The 25,605-nt window shown below is 32.3% G+C and overlaps 4 protein-coding genes across 5 annotated transcripts in view; 2 read left to right on the top strand and 2 right to left on the bottom strand.

Moving 5' to 3' along the window:
• The first annotated feature begins 769 nt into the window (after positions 1-769).
• On the top strand, positions 770-4,447 carry LOC119836197 (ubiquitin-conjugating enzyme E2 G1). Of its 2 annotated transcripts, none has more exons than XM_038361458.1 (5): positions 770-936; positions 1,299-1,401; positions 1,658-1,755; positions 2,638-2,816; positions 3,345-4,447. In XM_038361458.1, exons 1-5 carry the CDS (start codon positions 891-893, stop codon positions 3,423-3,425), a joined length of 507 nt encoding a protein of 168 aa, XP_038217386.1. In that variant the 5' UTR covers positions 770-890; the 3' UTR covers positions 3,426-4,447. The 2 variants fall into 2 exon arrangements, with proteins under 2 accessions (XP_038217386.1, XP_038217385.1); XM_038361457.1 differs by having other exon boundaries at positions 771-936; positions 3,102-3,579.
• On the bottom strand, positions 4,372-6,230 carry LOC119836195 (cell cycle checkpoint control protein RAD9A). The gene is made up of 3 exons (XM_038361456.1): positions 6,078-6,230; positions 5,603-6,008; positions 4,372-5,497 (listed from the first exon to the last, which is right to left on the bottom strand). The coding sequence occupies exons 1-3, from the start codon at positions 6,109-6,111 to the stop codon at positions 4,738-4,740; spliced, it is 1,200 nt and encodes a 399-aa protein (XP_038217384.1). The 5' UTR covers positions 6,112-6,230; the 3' UTR covers positions 4,372-4,737.
• A 10,986-nt stretch (positions 6,231-17,216) lies between these two features.
• LOC119836283 lies at positions 17,217-19,937 on the bottom strand. The gene is made up of 4 exons (XM_038361576.1): positions 19,682-19,937; positions 18,298-18,469; positions 17,887-18,067; positions 17,217-17,482 (listed from the first exon to the last, which is right to left on the bottom strand). The coding sequence occupies exons 1-4, from the start codon at positions 19,930-19,932 to the stop codon at positions 17,223-17,225; spliced, it is 864 nt and encodes a 287-aa protein (XP_038217504.1). The 5' UTR covers positions 19,933-19,937; the 3' UTR covers positions 17,217-17,222.
• Positions 19,938-21,738: 1,801 nt separating this feature from the next.
• The window catches only part of LOC119836153, a 6,321-nt gene continuing 2,454 nt past the window's right edge, over positions 21,739-25,605 (top strand). Inside the window, exons 1-4 of the mRNA XM_038361407.1 lie at positions 21,739-21,775; positions 22,326-22,446; positions 24,540-24,746; positions 25,165-25,401. Coding sequence (XP_038217335.1) covers positions 21,739-21,775; positions 22,326-22,446; positions 24,540-24,746; positions 25,165-25,401 — 602 coding nt within the window. The remainder of the gene's footprint in view (positions 21,776-22,325; positions 22,447-24,539; positions 24,747-25,164; positions 25,402-25,605) is intronic.

Below are 25,605 nucleotides of genomic sequence, written 5' to 3'. Positions count from 1 at the left end.
TATATCGCTTTCAACTTCTACCATTTTTTCGTGATAAAAATTATCCTATGTCTTTCCCAAGTTCAGTTCAACCTTCATACCAAATTACAAAAAATTGGTTCAGTGGCTTAGGTTAAAAGCGTAACAGACAGACGGAGTTACTTTCGCATTTATAATATTAGTAAGGATTATTCCCAGCCTGAGCATTTTGATTGGATGGTAAGAACTTCAGAAGCCACTGAGAATGTTCAGTTGAGAAACTAACCCTACCTTCTTATAGTGTTAAAGTAAAAAATTGCAAAATCAGTACTTTTATTATTGAAGTCGAATGCCCCAGAGTTGAGAAAATTGATTCAAAATGGGTTTAATTTATTTATTGATTTTACGCTTTTTACGATAGTTACGCCACTGAGCCGAGCACGCTTCGATACAAATTGAACAAGCACCGGAGAACGTACCACACCCCCCAGAAGAACGGCTTGAAGTCGTAGCTTGCGAATGTTACTGTGTTTCGTACGATGAGTGGGGGAGCTGGTGGTCCCGAGCTGACGTCATAGCTACGTTATTGGAGCGTGGATCACATAACCCACATGAATCAAATAATGTACATGATCAACGGTCATTTTAAAACGTATTTGATGGTAATATTCTAACCGTTTTTGTTTTCCATTAGTCTGTTTCTCAATATACATTTAGCTACATAGACAGCAATGAATAAATCATTAACAAAATTAAACACTTTTTTAAAATAAAATTAGTTATCTGTATTAGATATGGCAACATTTTCTGTTGTCTGTACCGGAAACAAGCACAGCTCATATGTTTCACAACCTGCCCAAAACTCAGCCAGCCATCTTTTGTGAAAAATAATTTTTTTCGTGTCGTCAGGGTAAATTTCTTAATTGTAATTAATGTCAGAGCCACAGTCTTCGCTTTTGTTAAAAAAGCAATTAGCAGGTAATTACATATTACTGTCATATTTATATAAATTTCGTAAATTGTTACTGCACCAGCGTTAAGCGACACAGGTATTCGTGCAATCATTGACCTTAGCGGATGGTATTTTAGGGTTCGGGATAGGTTTTGAAAAAGTTGACTTAATCTGTTTTTATGATTTTGTCGCCTGAGAATAATGTTTTAAACATTACTGGGTATAAAGTCGTGAAATCAATATTCAAGCAATGACAATCGGTTGTTGTAAGACAAAAATTAACGATAATAAATGATTTCTCGTGTTCTTTTGGCAAAGTTTCATATGACATGTGTAAACCTAAGTAGTGAATTTTTTGGTTAGTCGCAAGTTGATTTTCAATTTTCAGAACTGAACAAAAATCCAGTAGAAGGATTTTCTGCTGGGTTGATAGACGACAATGACATATACAGATGGGAAGTTCTTATTATTGGGCCACCGGACACATTATAGTGAGTACGACATAATATAATCTATTTATAAGTTGAGATAAATTTAGTTATTTGAATTTATGTCTTGTGAATCATATAAATCCTTTTTTATTATAAACTATACTGACATCAGTCAGTGAAAGTAAGGGCTATAATTATGTTAGCAAAAATATAACACTGTTATATATTTTTAGTATTTTATGGGACACCTATACTCAACTGCAACTCAATAGCATAAGTAACATGAAATATTGTAAACAATAACCTTTCTTTTCAGTGAGGGTGGATTTTTTAAGGCACATTTATATTTTCCTAAAGAGTATCCTTTGAGACCACCAAGGATGAAATTTGTGACTGAAATTTGGCATCCAAATAGTAAGTTTCATTTTATGATAACTATAAATTTACACATTTGAATATTATTATTTAGTTAATTCTCTATTAATATTGCTTAATTCAAAAACTACTCTTAAGGCTTTTCCTCACCCTTTCCTCAATCCTTTTCTTATCCCATTCTCCTGAAAGGCGGGCAGCGCATTCACTCTGTGAATGTCCATAGGCTGTGGTGATTGCTTACCATCAGAGAATCCACAAGCTCAATTTCCTGCATATGATATGAAAAAAATAGAGTAATATTTTCCAAATACAGCTGCCATTTAGTACATATGCAACTTCATACTTTTTTCAAGATGTAATTGGCAATCAATGAGCATATATTATAATAGTTTATAATAGTTCACATACATCAAACAAAAATTTTTACTTTTTATATTTTTTTATTTTATAATTTAGTGATAAAATTAGGGATATATAACAATCTCATATTTTCAACATGATTTATATATTAAAGAAAATTGTGTTGAGTTACACTATTTATGAAAGTTATGCTCAAGAACGGAATGATTGAAAAATGACTTAGTTGAAATTTGGTACAGAAATAGTTTGGGACCTGAGAAAGGACATAGAATAGTTTTTATCCCGGAAAATCAGACAGAAACGGGAACTTTTTTGGTAATATCCCAGGTCTATCTTTCCTGCGACTGCGTGGGTAAAGCCGCGTTTGAACTTTATAGTTATAGCATAAATTTTTTGTTTATGATTATGTGGTAGGCATATAATGAATGAAATGAAATGAATGTATGTAGTTAAAAGAATAAATATATTTGGTTCAACAGAAAATAAATTAAATAAATAAACAGTCCATTGTAATTATTGAAACAATTTTTAAAAAATAATTATCTTATTTTACTTCTTCAGTTGAAAAGAATGGTGATGTTTGCATTTCAATATTGCATGAACCTGGTGATGACAAATGGGGCTATGAGAAAGCATCTGAGCGATGGTTGCCCGTGCACACTGTGGAGACAATCCTGATTAGTGTTATCTCAATGCTGGCTGACCCCAATGACGAGAGCCCTGCTAATGTAGATGCTGCGGTAAGACTGTTAATGAACCATTAAATAAACTATAAATTTTACATTTACTCAACTGTATGACTTGTAAATTTTATGTTAAGTTAATTGCATGGTTATGTGTTGTTAATAGTTAACACCATTTAATACATTTCATTCAATATTAGTTTCAGATCCATTGTTTTAAATAATTTTGAAATAAATAGACATATTGTAACTTGTTATTATATTTCATAATATTTGTAGCATTGTATATAAAACATTAATACATCATTAACTTATATGCATTTCATGTTCTTGTATTCACAGAAAGAATGGAGAGAAAGATATTCGGATTTCAAAAAGAAAGTTGCCAGATGTGTTAGGAAAAGTCAAGAAGATTGCTTTTAGGAGAGAAAGAAATTTTGTAAAGAGCACAGAAAAAGGGACACGTGACATACCATAAAACAAACGAAACAGCATAATAATATCACTTTAGGTCACACACTCCAACTGGCACAACACAAACTAAAATCGGTTGTTGATGTGTGCTTATTATGATTTTTTTTACAGAAGGAATGGCGAGAGTCATATTCGGAGTTTAAACGAAAAGTAGCACAGTGTGTGAGAAAGAGTCAAGAGGATTGTTCCTAAATAACAGTGCCCTTTTTCATTGATTTGTTTGGATAGTGAGTGTTTGGTGATGCAATAGGGTGTCCGTGTGGGTGTCCAGTCACATACAGCGACTTATAAAGTGCTTGCCCTACCATCTGGGCCAGAGACAATATTGAAATTGAATTATAACAAATACTTATTGTAATTAAATGGTATCGCTGCCGTATTATAATAATAAATTTAAAGTAGAACTCGAGGTCTTTTTCATCTTTTTTAAGACATGATAGCTAGCTATTGTTATATAAATAAAATGTGTATAACTTTTTTTATAGAAAACGCGTCTGCATTTGTTCTTTCAATTAAAATTTAAAATTCAAGTGTGATCTCTTTCTAGTTAAAACCAAATCAAAAATATTAATAAATAATTTATTTTTGTCACGAATGTATGACTCCAAACCGACAATATTGCAAACGCTAATTAAAACAATTCATTAATCTGTTAATTTTGAGTTACCTTAAAGCAATCCGTTGATATTGATTGCTCACAACTGATTCATTTTAGTTTTTTAACCTAGTATTAATTTTTTAGTAAATCGTTGCTGTAATATGATTTCAATAATATATCTTATCAATTTGCCCATATAATTGCACCTTGCCCATATGTTGCACTTGTTCATAGAACAATGGAATTCATGTAGTATATATATAAAAACTGTTTAAAAATTTAATTAAGATTGTATTACAGGCATAACACTTGCTTTTTGAAGTTTCAAACAAAATTGTAAGTGCAAGAATAATATTTTATCAAAGAATGGGCTTTAGTAAGAATAATGTAATAATAATGTATCATCTTTTTTTGTAGGGTAACAGATATTTATTTCTTTTGTGTTGGTAATATTTTGAATTAAATTTTTCAATTGGGAATGGTTCCTGTGACAATGATCAAATATAGCAATACTATAAATAAATTTATGTTATGTGTATGTTTACTGCATAACATATAACACCCTGATATGTTGATTTGTAAGGTGTGTACAATATTTTATCTGTATGTATATTTTTTAATATAAAATCATAATGCAGTGAAATGTTATTTTATTTTATCATATTTGCAATAATTTACATTGTAGTTAAACTAGAAGAGCACTGGTAGTGTAAAATATGATTAGCAGTAATTAAATTTCAAAGGTCCAAGTTTGAAAATTGATTTCATATACGTTTTTGAAATTATACAATGACTCATTGACTCTTCAAATTGTTGTAATAAGCTTCAAGGTTAGCTAAATATGTACTGTCACATTTTATTAAATTATTTGCTTTCTACAAATCACTGGCTTAAATAATCCATTTTTCATTCACTATCAGAGTTTTCTGCCAATACTGAACCTTGTATACTTCTAGGATCAAAAGTGCTTTCAAAACACCTTTTAAATATTGTTTTAATTTTCATTTTTGAGGTTGGTGAGGGAGGAATGTTGTCATAGTCCAAATTTTCACAGTTATTTACCTTTGGACTAATATTTGTTTGATTATGTACATAACTATCTATTTTTCCATTTTCAACCAAATCATTGTCCTGTGGCATTTCTATGTAGTTAAAGAGATGAGAATCTTCATTTAGACTCGAAGTATCTACATCAAGGTGGGGTCTTTTTCTAACAGAATTTTGAACATCTCCTATTTCTTTTCTTTTTCTTTCAATAGTAGTTGTGTTATGTGTTGATGACGCTTGGGTTTGTGTATCAGGTTTTGATGTAGCTAAAACAAAATGTGCTTCAAATGTAGACCCATTGTGAACAATGAATACAGCTGGTTTTCCTGTAACTTCAAAATGAAGTTGTATGGGTAGAGTTAAGGCTTCTGCAAATGACAATAGTGCTTTGAATTCTTTCATTGTAAATGTTATTGTAGTGTCTGAACCTATAACATAGCTTTCGAATTCCTGAGATTTAACATTTATTTGAGTTCGAATAATTTTAGTTAAGTCCATGTTGCTATCCACATAATTTCGCAGAATAATTGAATTTGCGCTTGCCTCTATAGTAACTTGGTCATCTGATGATTGAAAATTATTCAACGCTTCGGAAAGTATTTTATAAGAGGATGTTATTCTGTAATTAATATAAAATGTGTATTTATATTAATAATTATAATTCACACATACATTATTATTCAATATAAATGTGTAAATTGTAAATGAATGACATTTTTATTACCTGTTGGGTACTAGATCTTTAGTATATACAGCTTGCATTGCCTTACAGTCTAATATGGACACAAAATGTGTTTTCACAATGCCATGTTTGCATTTCACTATGAATATTAATTTACAGGACTCGGGGTCTAGTTTAATTTCTAAATTTTCTACTTGTTTGTCCATATGTGTTGGGGATTTAAAAGTGTTTAAGGCACTTTTCATTGATATTTTACATTTTAATCCTTCCTTGTCATCCGTGGAATAATAATTATAATTGAAGAATGTAAAAAAATTTTTGTTAAATTTTACCATCGCATAAGCGGATTCTGCCGCGTTAAGAGTTCTTAAGAGGATAGAATCTGATAATGATTCTAAGTATAATTCATCTCCAAATCTTGCTAAAGCATGAATTGTTCTTCCCAAAACTAAAAAAAAGAAATTAGTAATATGATTTCAGAGGAACATTACAAAAATAAGATATAATTTTTATTTACCTTTAACATTCGGTCCAGGTATATGACATTTCATTTTAACCGTGCTAAATTATTTTGATAAGTCATAAATTGAACTTTATATTGATAAATAAACGAATTGCAACATTATTAATATACCAAAATGCCGTGTTCATTCAAATTTTCAGTTTACAAAATTTGTTTATTTTTATATATGTCAATTGTCAATTGCAAGTGACTTTGACAATTTGTTATTTGATGAAATAAAGGAACGATCAAGAATACCCTTAGGTCTCTAGGTATTAAACTACCTCTGTGGTATTAGTTTCATATTGGCGACGTCATTATGATGGAACACAGGAAAAGAAAATATTATTTTTAGTCACAACTTTAACAGGATGCTATCTCGTAAGATAGATAATAATCTAATGGTTTTTACAATATAACATGTAGGTTATATTATCTTACTAACACCATCGTTGAAGAACTCACACCGTGCCGCAAAGGTATTACACCACATAAATGATTTCGAATCCGAAGAACCCTGCGTCTGCAAATGTTTATTCCGGCGATGGTGGGTGGGATTATACTTAATCCTTTGGATAAAGTGAAAAGTATTAACGGCTGAGCCATGAACACGACGATGTATTTCCCAGCTTTATCTCTAGAAAATATTTTTAATTGTATTAATATTATTCATATAAAAGTTCGTAGGTACCTATGTACAATAAAAAGTTGAAGTTAACATTTTACTATATGTCATGTATTAAGCGCTCTGGTTTTCCATGGAGGATAGAGAGGGATAAGGAGAAGTAATCCGCATAAATATGCATGAAGTGTCTGTATAAGTACCAAATTTGATCAAAATCGGTTCAGTAGTTTCAACGTGATTGACGGACAAACTAGGATTCTTTTCTCAAATATGCATAACTAGCTGTTCGCCCCGGCTTCGCCCGTAGTACATTTCCGGGGTAAAAAGTATCCTATAGCACTCGGGAAAAATGTAGCTATCTTTTGGCTAAGGAAATTTCTAAATCGAAATAGTAGTTTTGAAACCTTCAGGGTACAAAAAAACAAAAAACTTCTTCGTTTTTTTATATTAGTAGAGATAACTTAAATGATTTTTATAATACTAAAAAATAGTTTATTCGTAACAATATAAAAAATAAATTTTAATTGTAATGAGTATTTTATTTTCAATTTATATTGGAAAAGTTGAATGCTCTTCGCGCAATTAAGAAAATATTATTCGTATTTACATGTGTTAATAACTAATTAAACAATTAATCAATAATGTGAGCAATTAGGAGCATTTAAGAAATAAAGGCAATTATTATAATTCTATGCCAACGTTTTTGGGTCGTGTCTATGCTAAACTATTGTCTTCCATGTCCTTCCTTTTCACGGTTGCCTGGAAGAGATTGTTTTTACGCAATAAGGTCGGCTTTCGCGCATTCTGCATGTCTTACTGTTTTTAATACTTACTTAATTTTATGTACTCTGACATTGTACAATAAAGTGTTATAGATATGTTAGGTACATTAATTATCTATGGGGATGCGAAAAAAAATCCTTGACTGACTGAATCTGTTATATAATTGAAATGACAGTAACGTACCATTTCGTATTATTTGAATTTTGGACTCTATTGCTCTATCATTATTCAGATTCATATCACTGTATATTATTGATAAAGTCTGAAATATAAAATTGTTAATGCTCGATGTTTATACAAAAAATACATGATAAGGTATCGATTATGAAAGATCGTCACAAGTCCAACTTTTATCTGTCTAAATGAATCATGTGAGTCGCATTACACGGAAATTTATGCACGGCTTTGGATTTTGTTAATTTTCACAGTAGCATAATAGATAGTGGCACAAGTAGACTAATAGATAACGGCATGTAAAATTAAGTTGCCCTAAGCACTTTTGACCTTCTTTTCTCTACAGACCAAATTCGATAAAATTCACTACAATATCTGAATTTTTATCCGTCATTTGAACAGGAACAATTGATTTTTTTTATGAAAGTACCTAACATCTGACGCAGTGGTGGCTCAGTTGTTGAGAACGTCGGACTTCAAAACGGATAAGTCGGGGTTCGAGACCGAGCGTGCGTGCAGGAAATAAATAGATTTTTCATTTATCTAGCGCATGTAGATAACATCACCACTGCTTGAAACGTTGAAGGAAAACATTGTGAGGAAACCGGCATGTCCAAGCATCAAAAGTTCGACGATCATTGATATCTGCCAACCCGCACTTGGCCAGCGTGGTGGATTATGGCCTGAACCCTCATAGGCCTGTGTCCCTGCAGTGGGAACATGTATGGGCTGACGATGATGATGATGATGATGATTATCAAGTATCATAGGTTTTTCGTTAGAAAAATTCCGTAAAAAAAAAATTAATCTGCCTAGCTAGCTTAAACCAAGTCCAAACCTAGTCTTTATCAAGTCGGTTGTTAATTTATACATTATCCTATTTAACCTGTTCATCTTTCTGTCGTAAGTTGTTACGTAACAAGCTATCTTAACAACACCCTATAGCGACCATATCGACGTCTATTAAAATTCTTTTATGTTTTAATATTTTTTATGTCATAGCGGGCAATTGAATTGGTGGTTGGCCTGATGGTAAGCGATCACCGCTACCCATGAACATTCGCAAAGGTAGTGCTCGTATTATTATACTACTCTTTGGTAGTGCCTAAGCGAATGCGCTACCCGCGCTTTTAAGTCGTAAGGAATAAGGAAAGGCTTGACGACTGGAAAGAAGAAATGGACTGGGAAGGGTAAGGAAACGGGCCTCCGTTTCTCCCACTCACCGTATACAAAATACAGCGTGATACTATTTCACGCTGGTCTTCTGTGGGGTTGTGATACTTACCCGGTGCGAGCTGGCTCAATTCGTGCCGAAGCGTGCTCAACTCTCACATTACAAGTAATTCGGCAGTTGTAGCAGGGAAATAAATAAATTGACTTAGCACTGAACAATCTATTTTAATGTCATATGTATTTGTTTATTTTATTTTCATTGTGTCTTCGTGCGATTAGAATAGCCGCATAGGCCGCGGTCCGTAGTCCATAGACCGCGCAATATTACTACATACATTTGTAACTTTAAAAATTTAACATACTAAAACTTTCCTCGAGTTCATGCTATCCATTGGTGAACAGAAAACGGTGCAGTCGTTTTTGAGTTTATCGCGAACAAACAGATACAAGCCATCATGATTTATATACATATATCTAAAAAGTACTTTTCACTTCTGTCGCTTCATTCGTCTTTTTATACTGAAATGCAAAAATAATGAGAAATTTTTGTTTGTAATGTTTATGATTTTTCTATTTTCTTCGTATATATATAGTATAAAACAAGTCGCTTTCTCTGTCTCTATGTCCCTATGTCCTTTAGATAGGTTTTGATTTGCATTTTGATGGGTTTTTATACTGATTGAAGAGAAAGGTTTATATGTATAATACCTTCAAAAAAAGCCAGTTATGTTTAAATAGAAAACCTAAATAAGGTGGATTCTTTGCGTTATGTGCGAATTTTAGGGAAGTCTAAAATATTACGATGGAGATCCCGACGTCTGGTTGTCCGCTGGTAAAAAGGCGATGCTGTTACCAAGTTTTTCAGCTCAGCACATTCACCAAAGAATATTCTGTAAAATACTGAAAAACTGGCTACCTAATGACGGTATTAAATGCAAGACAATTTGGAGGTGACTGCATATCATTTCAATCGAATCAAAAGTTATGGTAATAAAATGTTACTGGTAATTTGTAGTTTCGGCCTCGGAGTTCGGCTTCAGAGACAGCAGTACCTTACACACTACCGAACTTCATAGAACTTCAGAGGCTGTTTAGGTGAAAAGTAACTAGTAGGTACACTTCTTCGCTGAAATACTTGCTTTGGAATCAATAATGCTTTTGTAATTTAAAATTTGGAGAGTATGAGACTACTTCTTAGTCCAATCCATATAATTCCAAAGAAACTTCGTAGAAAGTCGGTTCTTTCGAATGAAGAAAACGAATGACTCTGCAATTTTAACCGTATTATATAAACTTTTAATTCGCTTTCGTATATAAAATGTTCAATGAAATCACACTACCTACTTATATTATTGAGCTAGTATAATGTAAACAATTAATATTTTACCCCTTTTCCCAAGCAAACCCCCTCTGAACCAAATTGGACCAAATTGATTAAAAAACAATTAGGTACAATAATAGTAGGATCCAGTAGGTACATTTACAATAACCCATATTAAAATTACTATGTGCATTGACTACAGAGTAAGTAATAATATACTGCTTAGATTGACGCTACCTCAGACATTGACGTTAAGAGAAGTACTTGATACTAGACACTTAATAATGGTAATTAATGAATATTCACATATTATATTTTTATGTAGCTATCTACTAAAAAAATCTCAAATTGAATTTGGTGCTTTTTTATCTCATAGTCTGCAATGGAGCTGGTGGGTCGCCTGATGGAAAGCGCTACCATCGCCCATGAACATTTGGAGAGCCGTAAGGCCGATTGCAGACCTTACGCCCCTAAAAATTGGATTGCCGACTTCAAATTGGAAAAGGATTAGGAAAGAATTGACGAGAATAAAGGAAAGGACTGGGAAGGGTAAGGAAAAGAATATGGGCCTCCGGCTCCCCTACTCACCGAACGAAACACAGCACTATGCTATTTCACACCGGTCTTTTGTGGGGGAGTGGTACTTACCCGATGCGAGCTGGCCCAATTCGTGCCGAAGCGTGCTCGACTACGACATAGAACAGCTTTGCTTCATATGTTTAATCAAAATTTATCGCGAATCGTTTCTTACAATAAAGTCATGATGAAAAACAGAAAACAGAATTATAAGATAAGCAAACAAGTTCGCTGATAAAATAAAAACAATTATGCATTTCCAGCCAGTCATTGGTTATGTAGAAAATTGTACTTCATAAAAAAAGAATTTTTCTAATTTTTGATGGCCTGACAGAATTATGGTCGCAGTCTTGCTAGACCCAAGAGAAGTACGGGTTTTCTGGCGGGGCTATGACCGATAGTTATGCCTGTTGTGTTCGAGCACCAAAAAGAAACTACGTCATATTGTGCTCAATTCACAAATGGATTCCCAATAATAACATTTTTTCCAATCGAAAAGGCGTTTGTTCGAGAAACCTGCAGACAACAAATCCATCAATTCAAAGCCAAACTATCGATTTATCATAAATTGGTCCTATATTTTCTTGATTGATTCCTCCTACTCATGTAGTTCAAAAGTTTCTTGTTGTTTTAAATACTACCTAATTGTTACTTATGTTATTTGTCCTGTGTAGGAATTCCGAAAAGCACGACACTGGGTGAATATTGAATTTTGTTTTGTATCACGTTTAAGTTATAATGTGTCTTATGAATACGGAAACAAAACGTGTGTAGTGTGGTGTGTAATCGCTAAATTTATAATGCCTCACATTAAACCGGTAATGGCAAAACTGATGTACGACAACTGCTTACAACAGATTATTTATACTTTTGCGTCCTCTTTTATCATGTTGCAGCGGTTTGCAAGACAAAACTATTTATTAAAACTCATGGAGAAATATATAGCTTTTACGATGTACAGTTTGTCGAATAATTTCCAATTCCGGTTACTCACAGCTGTAAATATTTCATCCATACATCAATTTCCATCATCATAAACATTCATACATTGTAATGTTTGTATAATATATAAGTGAGTGACCGGGGTCACAGTAGCTGATATAGAATCCCAAGACGGGAGAAAAATATATCTACCTTTTTATTGCTTTACAAGTTCATATTTATTATCTATCTATCCATGGTTAATAGATCGGATTATGAGAATTATAATTTCGATGATCAGTTAATGTTTGTTAGTTGTTAGTAGTGAAGTAGTTAGTCGTTTTTAATATTTATATTTATTTTGACTCTGAGCAGCCTACAAACAAGCACCTTTGTATTCGCCGTATATTAAATTTATCATTATTGCTCAAAATGTCGTTTATTTTGTTCTGTTCTACATATTAAAAGATTTTTATATAATGTATTAGATAACATATACTTAATTCCGAAAACGTTACTAAGGGAATTCATATCTACGTATTTAATGACGATGTCTTTAATTCTGTTATCAAAAATATATATTATATGTATTTGGCATATAATATATATTCTTTCAGTTATTATTTTTTGAGCAATACAAACTTTTTTTAAGTTCACTTATTTTGCATTCAGCTTAGCGACTTCGTAGTTACTATGTACGTACTCATACTCATAGGTACGTAACGTATGAGTATGTAATAAATTACAGTTTAAAAATACTAAAAAAACGCGCTTGTATTGCAAATTGAAATAAAAAATGCAAATAGAAAATAATTTTTTGATGGCAAAGGGGATGATTATGACTGTAGTTACAGATGAAACATAATAAAGCACCTCAAAACAAAATTGTAATAAAATTTAAGTTATTAACACAATGATTCAATTCAGAGTAAAAAGCGTAGGTTGCTTAATACTTTTAAAAGCGTTTTATAAAAGCCTTAGCTGATGATGAATGCTGTACCTTTGTGAAAAAGGTTAGTATCTGTAAGTAATATACTACAAACCTGTATATCAGTGAGTTGGGGGCTGCAAAGGAAACCTCTAGAAAAGTGCATCGGAGGGTCGTCCTCGTGTATCTCACGTTTTGGAGGGCCTGTTGGCGTACGCACTTCGGCCGGATGGTTTTGGGACCGGGGGTTTGGGGAAAGCCGATGGTGGAGTGGTGAACATTTCATCGTCGGGAAGCAGGCGACGTGAGCTTATATTCCGCCTCGGAGTGGGCAATAAGCGGAGGGCCTGGAATGGGGTAACTGCTGGCCGAGATAAGCGGTAGATTACAGCGCGTTGGTTCACAGAGGGGTTTTAGCGGGTGGGAATCGGACATAACCCACGGCTGCCTTGCCATTTGCAAGATTTCCCACTTAAAGAAAGGGTCGGTTTATATGAAAATTACAAAGAACTAGTCGTCTGTCCGTCGACTCGCAACCTGCATCTGACGGACGTTTGTTAAGGGTAAATTCTCAGCAAAATACATAACTGCGAAAAAGTCTAACGAAAAAAATATGCTAAATTGCAAGCAATAATTATATCATTGATATTCTATAGAATTATAACCGCCGTTAAGTCTTGTTAAATGCAGATATTACATTTAATAAATATTAGTTTAAAAAAAACTAAAAAACACGCTTTAACAAAAATCATATTTTGCAAATTAAAAAATGGAATAATTTTATCAAATTAGTGTATTGTCATCGGTCCTCAATAAATCTACAAAGTTTGAACGAAATCTGGCCGTTTAAAGTGGGTCAAAATCGCGCCCAAAGAAGTCGGTTACAAACAAACATACAAACAAACATACAAACAAACATACAAACAAACATACAGGTGAAGCTAATAAAAAGCGTGTAAAAAGAGACATTTAGGAGTTGCTATGAACTATGCTATGCTATTAGCTATCAACGATACAATAGACCATTATATTATTATATAAAGAAGCATTATATTACATGGGATTATATTATGGCTATCAACTTATTATCAGTTTTTATCATTAATTAATGGAATGTTTTAATAAAATCGCAGAAATCATTGTATCGCGTTGAATGGCCAGCAGCGCGGGCTGCGAAGAGTACGCGTTCACCTTGATAATGTTTAAATCTTCATATACTTGCTATTAGTACAAATCCATACAGTATTTACATATTTACGGAAGCAAACGTGTTAGAACGTATATTACTATAAATCGTAAAATCCCAGTGAAAATTTTTGCTTACAACAATGGATTTGAGCGGTAAGTATTTATTTATTTATTAAAATAAAAATATTATCGATATTCATACAACTGTTAAAATTATTTCTATAGGTAGTCAAAATATCGTATTTAAGTCGATTTTATGATGATTTTATTTGTATTTTGATAGTTCTAGAGCTGGTTATCTACATAATATAAGAATTGTTTATGCGTAAAGCGTAATCTCTACTACGATTATATATTTAGATAAAATAAATTTAATGATAAATTTTCGCTTACAATAAAACATTCTTCAAGTGACACAAAAGTTAAATCTATTCTTACTATATGGTTAAATAATTATAGATCATGCTAAAATTACATATGACATAGGTCTTAATTTACTTTTCAAAATAATTTGATGATGTTTTATCCATATCTTCACATCATTAAAATATTCTTCTATTATCTTATACCATATTTCCGCCCGCGGCTTCACTCGCGAAGTTATAGGAAAATATAATCAATCCCGGGGATTTCCACGCATGGTTCCAAATTGTATGGGATTTTGGACTAAAAACTATCCTATATCCGTTCTCAGGGCACAAACTATCTTTATACCAAATCACAAATGTCACCCAAAGAGATAAAAAGACAGACAAAGTTACTATCGGGTAAATATTATAAAAATAAGTAGGGATAGGAGAGCTATAATAATGAATCTTTGTGTCATTAGGTATATCGCATGTTTTAGAAAGCATAAGAAATTAAGAATATATTACTATTCTACAATATACATATATTCTACTATAGCAAAATATTTCTATATAACTTTGATGAAAATCTTCGTTTCGAAAAATACGTAAATACAACTATAGCTAATTGTTTTTATCGCCTATATATAAGCTGTATTGCACTCGGCCACCTGAGCGTCGATGTAAGAATCCGACTCTGTGAGTGTTTAGTACTCTGAAAGTTTAATTATGCCGACGTTATGTACGGACCTAGGTTATTATGCCGTAGTAAAAATGCGATATATGCGATATTGCGTGTCTCCCCGGACCCATGTTACTCCGTACTTGGTAGAAGCTAGGTGCCTGAAAATGGAAAGTCGTAGGCGGTTACACCTTGCGTCACTTCTTTTTGGCGTAGTTTTCACTAAAGCGCCTAAATATATATAGGATGGGGTACGGTAGCGTTTATGATACCTGTTCCTCCTTTTGTAAACTGGCCATTCCGAGGAGTTCAACAGCTGCTTTCAGGGGAAGTTTTAAGTATTCTGCAACCAAATGTTGGAACAATATTCCACCACCAATATTAAATTCTACTTTATTAAACATCTTCAAATTTAAATTTATAGACACATATTACAGGAGTTTAAAAACCAACCTTAGTTGTGTATGGTTTTATACCCTTTTATTTTGATATTTGAAGATTGAAGATTTTTACACATTTGTATTATTTATCTATATCATCTATTTGTTTATTAATAAATCTATTATGTACTATTTTAAATTTAAATATATATCTATATCATTTTTTCTCTCTAATTATCTATATATGTTTATCTTTGTTGTGTATTTGTGAAGTTAATATATGAGTACGTCCTGCCGCTCCAACTGTCACAGTGGGGGGCCACTCATTAGTGTGGCAACTACGTTGCTGCGTAGGCTGAGTGGCTACCTCATTTGGCTCCACTTTATGTCTCCTTAATTTTTCATTATTTCATTGTGTTTTGTGTATTAATTGTATTGTATTTTTTGTATTGTTTTTATTTTTTCATGTGGAGCCGAATAAATGTTTCTTTCTTTCTTTCTTTCTTTCAAAGTATCGTTATGGTGAATATGAATAATAATATTCATTAGATATTATGTAACTACTTGTTACGTTTTATAAAATAACAATAACGTATTAAAAATTAAACTAAAATATAGAACAAAAATTATCACGAGGCGGAATTCGAACCTAGGCTGTGAAATAATTGAACTGTAACGGATTCTTGTTATTTGTACGAAGTCGAAATCGAGTGTATAGAAATCGGTTACATGAAAAACACAAGTGAAGGTATAAAAGTGTTACAAAATAAATCGTTTTCTACGTTAAAATATGGAAAAAAGTATTATAATACTATACGTTTGATAATGAATATGAGATATTAAGATTTATATATTAAAAACAGTAAGGTCTCTCTACTAAATAAGTAGATACCACAGATAACATAAAGGTAGATACAAAAGATACAAAAGGTAACTATATGAAGATACTAAAGATTTTTTTGTCAGTGGGTAATTTTTTTATAGTATTTACTTAATATTATAGTAACAAAATATAATAGGTATGTATATATAGTTAAAAAAATAACAGGCTGTAAAATTTTCGGAACCTGTGCGAATAATACCTAACCCTACCAAATAAAGTTATGTTAATTATATGAATAAAATTTTATACTTATAAACAAAATTAGGCAACCGGTTTATTATACACATAAATATTTTTTTAAGGCGGCTATAATGTGACACAGCCTGTGATATTTAATATGGTAGATTAGAGATAAAATTATTTCGCATTAATTAATACTATTTCGCATAGAGTTGTAAGTTCGTGTAAATGTAAAGTAAGGTTTTTATCGCATATTTATAATGTCGTGAATAAATTAATTTCATTTTACGATTTTTTATACATGTAAATAGTAAAAGAGCTGAGTCTGAACATTGAATATATAAAAAATAACAGTTGAAGGGGGATTAAAAACTAATAGAGCACGAATCCAAAAATGTGTCTGTTTGTTTGTAAACGCTAATCTCCGGAACTACTGTATAAGCATTAATTCTGGCTAACATATAAGCTGTTATTTATTCCGGAAACCAGAACACCTGATCAGAATAACAACAGACCAAATCACTACATAGTATAAAAAAGGACGCTTTCTCTGTCCCTATGTCTCTTTGTATGCCTAAATCTTTCAAACTACGCAACGGAATTTTATGTTTTTTTTTTTTTAATATATAGAGTGATTCAAGAGGAAGGTTTATATGTTAAACTATCTTTTAACTACTACTTCAAATTCAACGCACACGAAGCCGCGGGGAAAAGCTAGTAAACTGTAATGGATCCTTCATTGTGGTATGTGGTGGAGGCTGTAATATCATTATAAAATTAAGGAAAAATAAGTTTTCGTGTAGTGAATGGCTAATTTGAATACTTTGCTTTTCATGAGTTCAACACGTACGCCGTACCTATAGGTTTTATTTTGATGGCCGCCAGCATAACAATTGTTAGTACTATACGATTATTAAATAGTTTCAGATTATAAAAAAAAAAAACACTTTAATGGCAGACATTTTGGAATAATCCCAACAAATAGAAACAAAATATTTATTAAATGATAGATTCAGCAAATGAGCCAGTTTTCATAAAAGTTTTCTTAAACAGCTTATCATTGTTCAAAATGTCGAAGTTCTCTATCGTAGTGTTCGATAGGTGCCATGCGACAAGCAGTTTACATGATCCGTCAGCTTCAGTGCAATAATCCAGTGGTAAATCTGCCGCCAAAAAGTTTCCACTTGGATAGTATGTGTATTCAAGTAGGATTCGTACGCCACAATTTGATATATTATCGGCCAAACTTTTGACCAATCCTGCAACAAAATAAACATTAAATCTATAGATTTTTTATTAAACATTGTAGCATAGCGTAATACCTATATGTTCTAAGGGTTCTTTCTGCTTTCTCTACAGACTTGCTTCGGACAAAATATTGGTCGTTCTTAAATGAAATAAAATGAATTGAAATAATGCATCAATGCACCAATATTATTTTTGTGCATCCCATATTTATATGCGATACCACACTGCTACGGTTACGAGTCCATTCTGAAATTATATGCTATTCCGTTGTACTTCATTTCAAAGGGAGCTATCCACTTTCTTTGAATACAATTTCTTAACGGAAACTTTTGCAATGCATTTCGTTGAAAATGTTTTTTTTCGTTTTCCTGAAATTAGAGTATGATGATACAATTTACAAATTATGATTGCTTACCGTTTTTGCATGTTTCATTGACCATTTGTTTCGGTACTGAAGCATAATGTTCCAAAGTGCTATTAAAGTTTGTCTTTAAGCACAGATAGTCGTCTTCGTCATAATACGATCGTCGCACAGTGGGTATTGTTTCATATTTAATGATAGAATTGAAGGCGCATGGGTCTTTTATGGATCGTATCTGTAATGTAATAGATGTGTTTAAGTAGCATGGTTGGTCATTAATTTTGCAACGGATAACCCAATAAATTAATGAATCAAATACACACATACATTTCTATATTGCATCTATTATTTCAAACAAACAACATATTTTCAATAGAACACTAAATAATTCGGCCTAATCTCTAGTTGTTTGCCACAATGTAACGAGACCATGAAGCACAAAATTCAAGAAAATAAAAGTCTTACTTCTTGTCCAATACAGCGTGGTGTTGAGAAAATCTCATTAAAAATGTTAGGTGACGGGGCTGAAATGGGGCTTTGAATCATGCCACTGCAGATTGTCCAAAATCCATTCCGAATTATATAGGATCGTGGCATTTTGTCTAGACTCGTGATGGTAAGGGTTGTTACACCAGATCTGCAGAAACAAAGAAAAAAAAAAGGTGTGTGTGCGATTTACACACAATAGAAGTGAAACTTCAGTAAATCGACAAAAGAATGAGATGAATATATATAAAATAGTATGTATATTTCTGTCTCATTCTTTGCCGGCTTCATTCTACACATTTTTGTATTTGTGTCCCTTACCTGTCGTTTTTCCGTTGCATCCGGTTTGAAATCACAACGACTCTAAAGAAGTTTCACTTCAAAAAACAAATCATGAGATACTAAGTACTTACATACTTAATATATAACGTAAGTAATCGTCAGTTATTAAAATGTTATTACTTAGCTACTGCAAAATTGGAAATCGGTTTGCAAACAAATTATAAAACCTCATTTATAGTTACGCAGTGTCATTCACCATAATCTAGGACACGTTATACCTAGTATAGTATTATGTTATCTGTGGTTGTACGTCGGTAATAAGTATACAATTTTATAAATGATTGCCGCGTCCTTCTAACATCATTACGAAAACGTGGCACACACAATTGTTTGCGTTCCGTACCCAAAAGGTACAAAGGGACCATATAACTAAGACTTGCTCTTTTGGAAACCGGATTTTGATAATAATATTATTGATATTTAAAGAAAAAGGTAAAGCACTTTTTTCATTGTAGGAAAATTTAATCAATTAAATAATCTAGTTATGATTTATATTATAATTAGGATGTGGGAGTCAAGCACGCTTCGGCACGAATTGGGCCAGCTCGCACCGGGGAAGTACCACACCTCCACAGAAAACCGGCGTGAAATAATGGCATGCTATTGTGTTTCGTATGGTGAGTGGGAGTGCCGGAGTTCTTATATATATATATATATATATATAAGAACTGCTTTACTAACCGCTTACATAAACTTATTTGAATTATGTTTAAAGTATAAACATACTTATACACTCGTTTTCCTTGACTCAAATAACTTGAAAGATTTGAGAATTTTAGGTAAGTTTTTCTATTCTAATCGAATCTACACGAAGGTATGATTCAGTACTGAATAAATATTTTACTACTTGATTAAATATGTGATTTTAAAAACATGCAAGGAGAACTGAATGATGAGTGATTTTTTTGAAGACATTAATTTAATAATAAAACGCTTGATCATGTAGTTTTCGAATAATTATAGGTGATGGTTATCACGTAGAACGAACTATATTTCGAAGATATCAATAACAAATACTAACTTTCCTTGGACGATAGCTTCTTTTAGTAAACTTTCTTTAGCTTCAATTTCCTTTATTTGTCTTTTCAAAGTATCGGCTAGTTCCGTAGCACTTTGTATAGTAGACTGTAGTCTGAGCTTGAGAGTGTTCATTGAATAGTCAGGATCTTGAAAAGCGAAATCTTTTCTAGGAGATAGGATTGTTTGTGATTGTTCAAAACTTTGTCCTATAGTTGTTTCGAAAACGTCTTCTAGTTCTTCTTTAGACTTCATAGCTTGGTTTTCTTTACTGTGTAAAAAATACGGATTATGATTATATATATACATTTGTTCGTTATAGAACGCTTTATTTTACGCAAGTCGACGGTTTAAACGACAAGTAATTTAAAGGGTTTGAAAAGATTTTAATTTTATTTTAAACGCTCCCAAAGCGCTCTGGCAATGAAGACATGCCATGACGCGTTCTGGAACATTCAGTATGCAAATTAAAAAAATATAATGTTGTAAAAAAGTTGAAAGTTAAGATTGCTGCATATGAAATTTACATTATAACATGCGTGATGATAATACATAAGATGTTAGAACTTACTTTTGATTATAATATTGAAGTGGAGTTACCCATTCTGAAATCTGTAAAGCATGGTAGGATAAATATATTATATTTTCAAATTGTAAAATCTTTAGATATACGAATAGATAAATCCTGATGATTATATTTTAAACCTATTCTTCTACACTAATAATATGAAACTGAACAGTTTCTTTAATTGTTTCTTTCTCACGATTCTAAGGAACCGCTGGACCGATTTGAAAATCTTTCAAAATTATATATGTTTACTGTGTTATGTACGTGATCCCTGAGTGCTGATCCCTTTATAGGCTTTATAATAAGTAAAACCGTTGAAGCTGGGGCGGAACAGTACAGTACATAATGAAAAATATTATTATTAAAGTTTATTAAAACTTGCAATATCAGCGACTGTTTCACGTCTCTGTGTCTAACTATCAACTCCTTCCCGGTGATAATTTATAAAAGCTATCATTGTATGGGCCCAAATTGAAAAATGTTAACTTCGCAATTCAGTATAAACTGGTGCATAAATTTTGAATTTCATTCAATATTAACCCTGCAAACTGCGGTCAAATATAGAAGTCTTTATTTGTCCATTTCTTTTACTTACCCAGTCACTATAACCTTGTTGAAATAACACTAACAAGAGAAACACAATCATATTTACGAGGTGTGCACAAAATTTGAACGTGTCAAATCTTGGATTGTAGGCCCTATAATGGCAATTGTTTGAAGTTATGTTTAGAATTTACTGATAAAAAGTAACCAATAAGTAAAGGAGAACAATGGTTCTCGCAAGAGACTTTTTTGAATAAATCTTTATTTTCTTTAAAATTGCTCTTATTTTTACTCTAGTTTCCTATTGTATTCTTAGATGCTCTATTAAATCTATAATTATAGACTACTAATATAAAACTCAAGAGTTGGTTAGTTTATTGTTGGAGTGCTTTGCAGAAACTACTGAATCGATTTGAATAATTTTCTCATTGTTGGATATGTAGGTAGGTTGTGATCCCACAGTACAGTACCGTAACCTGAGCGGCCACTATATTTTATGTTTATCTTATTATCTAATGAATGATAATAATGTTTTCAAATTAATTAACATTATTAAGTATTATATGTCAGTTTATATTAGAAAGTTTTTAATATACAATATGAAAATCAGACTATGACAGAATATTAATTATGAAGTTCTTATTACTCTGCATTATACAAATAGTTTTGTAAAAAGTTCAAATGTAGCCTTTGAAATTTACAACGTTAGGGAGTGATCTCAATATTTAGACAGTCTAGTCTACTAGTATCAGTGGTTCCTATAGGAAGATAGGCATAATCTAGGTTAAGAAAGAAAAATATCAGCCATATATGTTCCATGTTTGTTATAATGCACACACATATATATATATATGTGATATATTTTAATTTTTTTTCGTTCTTTTATTTTTAATTGGATATTAAAATTTATTTTTATGCGCATTTTCAATTATTATTAAAGATTAACAAAAATGCATCTAGACAAGATAATAATCATCAGCGACGTTTGTGATTACTGCAGGTTTCTACCAAAACATTATATAAAGTCGTGATAAAATATCCTTGAACCGACATGCAGAAACTTTATTTACAATCAGGCAAAGCACATACATACATAACTTATTTTTTGCATTGACAAAAAACTTGAATAAATATTGGACGAAGGTATCGACGTATATTGTTGATGACCTGTGTAGGATTTGTATTATTAATAATAATCTTTACTCTTTTTCTTTTATCATTAATATACCTTTACTAATTCACCAACTGACTGACTGATCTAGCAACGCACAGGCCAAACTGAACCAATTGCTGCAATTTGGCATGCAGGTAGCCACTATGATCTAGGCATCCGTCAAAGAGAGGTTTTTTACTAATACTACCCTGAAGCGGATAAAGTATAGGTATAAATTTACACACATTTCAACATATTTTTTTAAGTATGTCTTGCTTACAATTTTAAATGTGATTTTTACTTATTATCATAGTAAGTAGTATAAGATCTATTTTTGTATTTATTATTGACATCACCATTATGTGTTAAAATAAATAATTACAGTGGAGGAGGTCGCGGAAAATCTCTTCAGCGCCAAGGCGTATGAGACTCCGTCGGATTCCGTGCGGGCTGAGGACCTGGTGATGAAGCTTCCCGACTGGTTCGATAAAAAGAAACATGAACAGTGAGTTATGCGTCTCCATATTAAATATATTGTTTGCTTGATAAAACAAGATTTACGACAACGGTTCAGTGGTCTCATTATGTTGATGAATGTCGATGAAATTTGTATTCCCCTTTTTAACCTACGTTCTCAAAAACGAAGAAAGTTCCCAATTCGATCATTAGTATAGAATTAACCTTTCAGTACTAATTTTCACTATATGGAATTATGGGCTTGTAAACTGATTTGTTCAGCCGTTCTATATAAATAATGTACGTTTTAACATTTAATACGTTTCTATTTACATAATATCTTTACACGTACATAGACAGATATGGCCACCGATAACATATTGTTTATTTAACAAACTGATGAGTCAGTGTGTATAATAATTTTGTTGTTATTATAATAATTATCAAGTTGTCTCGACACGAAAAGACATCCTTCTTCCGTGCGACACCTAAGATGTGACTAAACTGTCTAAATAATAAAATTTATAGAAATTAAAGACTGTAAAACGGATTTTAAATGCGATTTATTCATTATCTTATTAACCCGACGTTTCGAACACTTTACAGCGAGCGTGGTGAGACGTGACCACGCAGCTGTAAAACGGGTGACAGGCTAATAATATAATGAATAAATCGCGTCTAAAATCCGTTTAAAATCCGGTTAAAAGTCTTTAATTTAAACGTATATATAATACTCGCGTAAAATCAAATACAAGAGCATACGAGATTAAAAGATTTTCTTTAGCTTTCCTGCTGTCCCAGAACCGTATACACTTTGTCTTTACCCCGATATTTGCTATTATAGCGACAACGGAAATGCCTCAACTCTGGCAATTTTTATTGTCTAATTATCACAGTTCATGTGATACAGCCTGGTGACAGACCGACAAACAGAAAGACAGGCAACGAAGTCTTAGTAATAGAGTCCCGTCTAACATTTGGGTACCTGTAAAAGATCATCGACATTAAAATTAATAAAAACACTTTTATCAGAATATTATATCGATGATAACATTTTTGTGATTAAAGTATATTAAGTACATTGTATTTATAACCGTAGAGATCTGAAAAGGATCAAAGTTTAAGGCTACGGAGCCTTCGGGTACGGACCCAAGGGGTAGAACGGGACCGTACTAATAAGTCTTGTACGTCTGTCTTTCCGTCCGTCTATCACCAGTCTGTTACCTTGATAGTTTAATAGTTGAAATTTTGTATACAACGTAAGTCGGTTACCTTTTCAACCGACTTCAATAAAGAAGGAGGTTCTCATTTCGACTGTGTTTTTTTTTAAGTTTGTTATCTCAGAATTTTGATGATTTTTTTTTTTTTATTTGGGGTGCCTCCAGCTGGTAAAAATAAGTATCAAAATCATTTAACCCTGTAATAATATATGAGGTAACAAGCACAAATAATACAGTCAAATTAAGAACTCCTCCTTTTCTTGAATTCAGTTAAAACTTGGCGCATAATTTCTCTTGACTCTTTCATACTGCGTGAAAGTTAGTCTTTTCAATCACCCCAAATTATCTTCAAAATTAATTACAAATGAAATATTAGTCTAGATAATACAGCTTTAAAGAATATATTGGTATGAGATAATATGATTCAGTGTATGATTCGCATCCATAACCTTCCATCCCCAAAAGCAGGCAGTTTGTAAGAAAGTTTGCTTTGTTATGAGCCACCTATGACTTTTGATCAATAGGCGCAGTAAATGTCTCTTAGAAAAAAGGTGACACTTACAGAACGTCTCTTCTTATCTATGCAAATATTACTTTCACGCTCCGTCCTACATACACGCTCCAGGTGCTGCATTTGCGGTTCATGTGAATAGCTATTTATGCGTCCTTTCCTTCCTACCCACTGGATATGTTACTATTTCATATTATGATTAATGATGTCCATGTTTCCTATTTAGTTTTAAAATTCAAAACAAATTTACAAGAAGCACATACAAAAATATACGCATGGGTACAGAAAGGTTTACAATACCAAATGCGATAGCAGAATTTACGCATTATATATGGGTACAGAAAGGTTTTCAATACCAGAATATATGTATTTGGTGCTATGACTAATCACATAAATTCTTTTATCTTTTAGAGGACGTGAATTTATCAAGAACTTCTTGTTCGGGCAATCTGTATCTATGACACTGGGACTTATATCAGTGTTCTCGATCCCCACAATTCTAGAAGTACTGGTTGGAACGACCCGCTCCAACACAGAAATTACAGCTTACAGACGCTACTGGTCTACATTTTCACACATAATGTATTGGTTCGATGATGAACTGAAGCCAGGGAGTAAGTAAGTATTTTAAAGACAACGCAGAGGGCTGTTAGTTTAAATTCGACGAATTTATATGGGGATATCCAAACTTGTTACTTTCCACTAAGTTACAAATGAATTAAACAACATTTTAGTTAATAATTTTACAATAAGAAATCGTCGTTGAAATAATAAAAAAACATGAATTGATACAATGATAAGGTTCATGTTTAACACACTTCGTTATTTTATTGGTTTGCTTACTGCAAAAATTGTAGGAGAAATGTTAAACATAGAAAAAGTATTATATCTGTGTTAAGAATTTTTCGTATTGTAAATAATGATTGTTTAATTAAATTTCCTTAAATTACCAGCGTGATCTATCCGATATAAGGATTAAATTACGAAGGCATTCAAATAATCTATCAAATAACATATTATGATATTTTAATTTTAGATCATGGAAATCACTTCACACAGTGCGCAGCCGCCATGTTCGCGCTGACCGAGCAGCTAAATTAAAGCGTCACGGAACTGTATCTCAACGCGACATATCTTTAACTCTTTTCGGGTTTATTGGCATCACTGTTCTGAAACCTGATAAACTGGGAATAACACAGCTTAAGCCGGGCGATTGGGAAGGGTTTAATCATTTCTGGGCAGTCCTTGGCGCTATGATTGGCTTAGAAGATAAGTACGTAAGATTAAACGAATTTAAAATTTGTGAAAATTATAATCATACATGTTATATTGATTTTGTCGATCTTGCGAGAGATGTAGACAGTGAACGAAATTATTTTAAATGGTAATAGTGTAGTTAAATCTTTCAATAAAGGCACACACGTGTAATTCCAATTATAACAACCTAAGCTTATGTTCTTGCAGTATGATTGAAAGT

The sequence above is a fragment of the Zerene cesonia genome, chromosome 23 (genome assembly GCF_012273895.1).
Source record: "Zerene cesonia ecotype Mississippi chromosome 23, Zerene_cesonia_1.1, whole genome shotgun sequence".
Lineage (NCBI taxonomy): Eukaryota > Metazoa > Arthropoda > Insecta > Lepidoptera > Pieridae > Zerene > Zerene cesonia.
This window is presented reverse-complemented; position numbering and strand designations above follow the sequence as displayed.